Source organism: Coregonus clupeaformis, chromosome 14 (genome assembly GCF_020615455.1).
Source record: "Coregonus clupeaformis isolate EN_2021a chromosome 14, ASM2061545v1, whole genome shotgun sequence".
NCBI classification, from domain to species: Eukaryota; Metazoa; Chordata; class Actinopteri; order Salmoniformes; family Salmonidae; genus Coregonus; species Coregonus clupeaformis.
In genome coordinates this window covers 45,620,926-45,625,649 of record NC_059205.1, presented here as the reverse complement: position 1 = coordinate 45,625,649, position 4,724 = coordinate 45,620,926, and the positions used below count along the sequence as shown (strand labels likewise).

The window sequence follows — 4,724 nt, the reverse complement described above, 5'->3', positions numbered from 1 at the left end:
CAAGGCCATTGTACACACACACACTTCCATGGATTTCCTAGAGACATCTAGTGTAACAGGTTACACTGGCAAACATGTAACAAAAACAGGAAGGCGGTGTCTTGGCTGCACCTGCCAATCGTTCATTGCCACTGCTTTATTGCTTCATCTCCCATCCCGTGGCTTGTGTGGAGCACTGTATAAATAGCTGCCTTAGACCTAAGGATGCCACAAGCACGGTCTCCAGAACCTCTACTGTCAGCTAGCTGTGTTCTCTCTGCTAGGGAGTCAACACTGAATCTGACCATTAGACCTCTCTAAGGCAGCTTGTGATCTTTTCACTGCACTGGCATTTGCCACTAGCCTTTTGGAGCATCTTTAGCAACCATGATCATCACCATATCTTTGATTTGGGCAGTGGTGATTGGCTTTTGCTGCTGTCTGTGGCTTGCTCTGGGGATCCGCAAGAGGTAAGCAGAGACCCATGCATTGTATAGTAAAATGCCTTTACGTGTAACATTTTAAAAGATAAGAAATCAAATGTGGAATGTAGACAATAACATCATATAATGGAACTCATTGTAATAATAATAATGTAAGGATTTGGGAGATGTAGAATGTGGGTTATGTAGTTATATTCCTTTTAAGAAAACTAGAGAGCAGCTGACTTAATTGTTTTCTTTCTTGGAGGTTATATGGTTTTATTTGTGTCACCTGTCATTGCTCTTAAAACTCAGATTGCTTTCAAGTTTTGTTCACTGTGGTAGGTTTTTCATTTTTATTGAGACTAGTGTTGTTCACATGTCAAAAAATCCGGAGATAAATCAGCGTCTTTGACATGTGGTACTTTAAAACCAGATAGTTATGTATAAGTGGTAATGTTATTCTTAGATTGCTGCAGTGTCATTGGGTTTCACTCTGCTGGATGTGATTCATTACTTTCAAAGTTGTTTGAATTGACCTTGTAGTTTGAGTACATCTTGTTTTAGCACACACTTATTTATGCATTACTATGTTGTTGTTTGGCTTACTTTGTTGCTGTTTAAGTCAAGTGTTTTAACATCTCTTACTGTATGTCTAAACATCACCTTTGTGTTTCATATGTACAGCTATCTCTGTTGGCTTGTTTGGGCATTGCTTTATCGTTGTTATTATGTTAAATGTGTGTTGTTGCTCTTCCAGACAACCAGGTGAGCCTCCAGTGGAGAATGGTTTGATCCCGTACCTCGGCTGTGCCCTCCAGTTTGGAGCCAACCCCCTGGAGTTTCTCCGGAGCCGACAGAAGAAATATGGCCACATCTTCACTTGCAAGATCGCTGGCAAATACTTTCACTTCCTGTGTGACCCTTTCTCCTACCATGCCGTCATCCGCCAAGGCAGGCATCTGGACTGGAAGAAGTTCCACTTCTCTACCTCGGTCAAGGTAAGGACAAACCTACCTATGAATTGTTGTTCAACTAAACATTTGCTGATAATGAGTTCATATATCTATCTCTGTCAATCCAGACTTTCAAGAGTATTAAATTAAACCTCTCTCTGTCTCCCCCCAGGCGTTCGGCCATGACAGCATGGACCCCAGACACGGCTACACCACAGAGAACCTCCACCAGACCTTCTTGAAGACCCTGCAGGGCGAAGCCCTCCCCTCACTCATTGAGACCATGATGGAGAACCTACAGTCGGTCATGCTGCAGTCCGACACCCTCAGCCCCAGCAAGGACCGCTGGGACGTGGACGGCATCTTCGCCTTCTGCTACAAGGTCATGTTCGAGTCCGGCTACCTGACGCTCTTCGGCAAGGATCTGGGCAATGACAAGAATGCTGCGCGCCAGGAGGCCCAGAAGGCTTTGGTGCTCAATGCTCTGGCGAACTTCAAGGAGTTCGACAAGATCTTCCCGGCTCTGGTGGCCGGCTTGCCCATCCACGTGTTCAAGAGCGCCCACTCTGCCAGGGAGAACCTGGCTAAGACCATGCTGGCCGAGAACTTGAGCAAACGCGAGAACGTATCAGACCTGATCTCGTTGCGCATGCTTCTAAATGACACGCTGTCCACCTTCAACGACCTGAGCAAGGCCCGCACCCATGTGGCTCTGCTGTGGGCCTCGCAGGCCAACACACTTCCTGCTACTTTCTGGAGCCTGCTCTACATGATCAGGTATGTAGGGCTTAGGCTCATTCCCATCCTTAGTGTCTCCTCTATAGACTTGTGTCATAAGTTTGGCCAAGCTCACTCAATGTGAGACTAGTTAGGACAGACTAGGTAGGCCAGAAAGTGTTACAAAGAGTTTAGTCTCTGTTAACCCAGAAATAAAATATTGCATAATGTGGTCAGCTGCGTGATTAACTTCTGTGTTCGTACGTGTTGAACACCCCCACCGGCTTCGCCCAATGCTGATACATAACAAGTAAAAAAAAAATATATGTACTAATGCTGCTCGGATATCACACATCCCATTCAGTCCTGGCAGATTCTCTCGATCTACACGCAGAATCTTCCCACGGGAGATTACAAAGAGTTGAACTGAACAGAACAGTTAGTCCCGAAGAGAATACACAGAACAGTGCACACAGACACGGCAGTACAGTACAGGGCATCTGAGGATGTTCACTGCCAAGATAGCTGTTACAACAAGCTATCTTGTTCTAACTGCTGAATATAGATACTGTGCTCATTGTGGTGGAGTTAAGGCCAGAGTAATGTATTTTGTAACAGTCCTGTACAGTACATCGGAATCTCAACAATGCTCTGACTGCGACTTAGCACTGGCTCACAGTAACTCTTGCGATAACAGAGGTGTCAAGAACCACTGATTAAATACAGTTGGAGAAACATAGCATTCCATTTATGTCATAGAGCTGCATAGAACAAACTTATCCACCTCTACCAAAGTGCACGTTGAGAATATTGTGATTCATCAATCTGTATAGTCTGAACTTGATGGTTTTACTGACCCTCTATCTTGTCTTGTCTTCAGGAGTCCAGAGGCTATGAAGGCAGCCAATGAGGAGGTGAAGAAGATTCTGGAGAGTTCAGGTCAGCGTGTCGACCCTAGCAAACCACAACTCACTCTCTCCCGGGAGGACCTGGACAACATGCCTGTAATAGGTAAGGGGAAGTTGCAATATACCTGGTGAAATAAAGCCAAAATTATCTAATAAATATTGTAACTAAATCATGTTTGATACCAAAGTCAAGCTATCCAGTGAAAATTTGATTATAAAGAGTAATGTCTTCTTGCCCTGCAGACAGCATCATCAAAGAGGCCATGCGACTGTCAAGTGCGTCAATGAACGTCCGAGTGGCTAAAGAGGACTTCCTGCTTCACCTTGACAACCAGGAGTCGTACCGCATCCGCAAAGATGACGTCATCGCCCTCTACCCTCAGATGCTCCACTTTGACCCCGAAATTTACGAGGACCCCTTGGTGAGTGATGCTCAGGCTCTTTCCTTTAAAGATGAAGGGGGTCTAGTATGAAGGCCTCATAACTAGGGCCAGTTTTACTTGACAGTACATTTTCCTAATACTCCTCTTTCTGTGAATCCATAGACCTACAAATACGACAGATATCTGGATGACAGCGGCCAAGAGAAGACAACGTTCTACAGGGAGGGGCGCAAACTGCGGTACTATTACATGCCTTTCGGCTCAGGGGTGACAAAGTGCCCTGGGCGCTTCTTTGCAGTGCACGAGATCAAGCAGTTCCTAGCGCTGGTGCTCTCCTACTTCGACATGGAGCTCCTAGACTCAGCCGTTAAAGTGCCTCCTCTCGACCAATCACGTGCAGGCCTGGGGATCCTGCAGCCCACCTATGATATTGACTTTAGATACAAACTGAAAACTCAGTAAGACAGACTCCACTGATCTACTTTCTCCATAATGTGAATTGTATATATTGGATATTTAAGAATTTAAGCCACAATGATCCCACTGGGCACACACTGGTTGAATCAACATTGTTTAAATTTCAATGAAATGACATGGAACCAATGTGGAATAGACGTTGAATTGATGTCGGTGCCCAGTGGGATGTAAATACACTGCGATGTATTGTTATAATGTATTTTTTAAGTTGATACAGAGGGGTTTGTCTTAGCCTCACAAAGGTAGCATTGGTGCCACAGTCCCATTTCAAAAGTGACATTAATGGAACTCCATATAAAATGTTATCAGTAATATTTACTGAATCTTCCACGTAAGCATCATTACTGTATCACGATTGCCAACCTCAATCTTTGAACTGTGAAATCATTCAACATTTCAGTTGTGCTTCTGTTTGTGACCTTCACAATCAGTAGTTGGTAATTACCCCTATTTACTGTGTTGTTGAATGGCTCTAACTGCACTGATTGAGTAGTGTAATGTACATTCTAGTTCCATTGACGTATTCCCAATGCTGGGATAAAATGATTGTATTATCTGTATTCATGTTTACTTTGATATACTGTACAAAACAAGTATAAAAACACATGTGATGTTTACTTTACAAAAGCAGTATAAAATCAATACATTTGTACAACGGTGTATTGTACCATTCAGTCATTACTTTGATCACTACTCACGCAAACATACACAAAGACAAGCCACACTCTCATGGTATAGGTCATTCAATAAACCTCTGATAAGGTCTCTCTCTCTCTCTCTCTCTCTCTCTCTCTCTCTCTCTCTCTCTCTCTCTCTCTCTCTCTCTCTCTCTCTCTCTCTCTCTCTCTCTCTCTCTCTCTCTCTCTCTCTCTCTCTCTCTCT

General features: G+C 44.0%; 1 protein-coding gene across 1 annotated transcript; it reads left to right on the top strand.

Annotated features, from left to right (window-relative positions):
* Positions 1-203: 203 nt before the first annotated feature.
* Positions 204-4,502, top strand: LOC121580836 (cytochrome P450 7A1). Its single transcript, XM_041895914.2, has 6 exons — positions 204-449; positions 1,162-1,402; positions 1,530-2,134; positions 2,955-3,085; positions 3,226-3,404; positions 3,528-4,502. The coding sequence occupies exons 1-6, from the start codon at positions 367-369 to the stop codon at positions 3,825-3,827; spliced, it is 1,539 nt and encodes a 512-aa protein (XP_041751848.1). The 5' UTR covers positions 204-366; the 3' UTR covers positions 3,828-4,502.
* Positions 4,503-4,724: the final 222 nt, after the last annotated feature.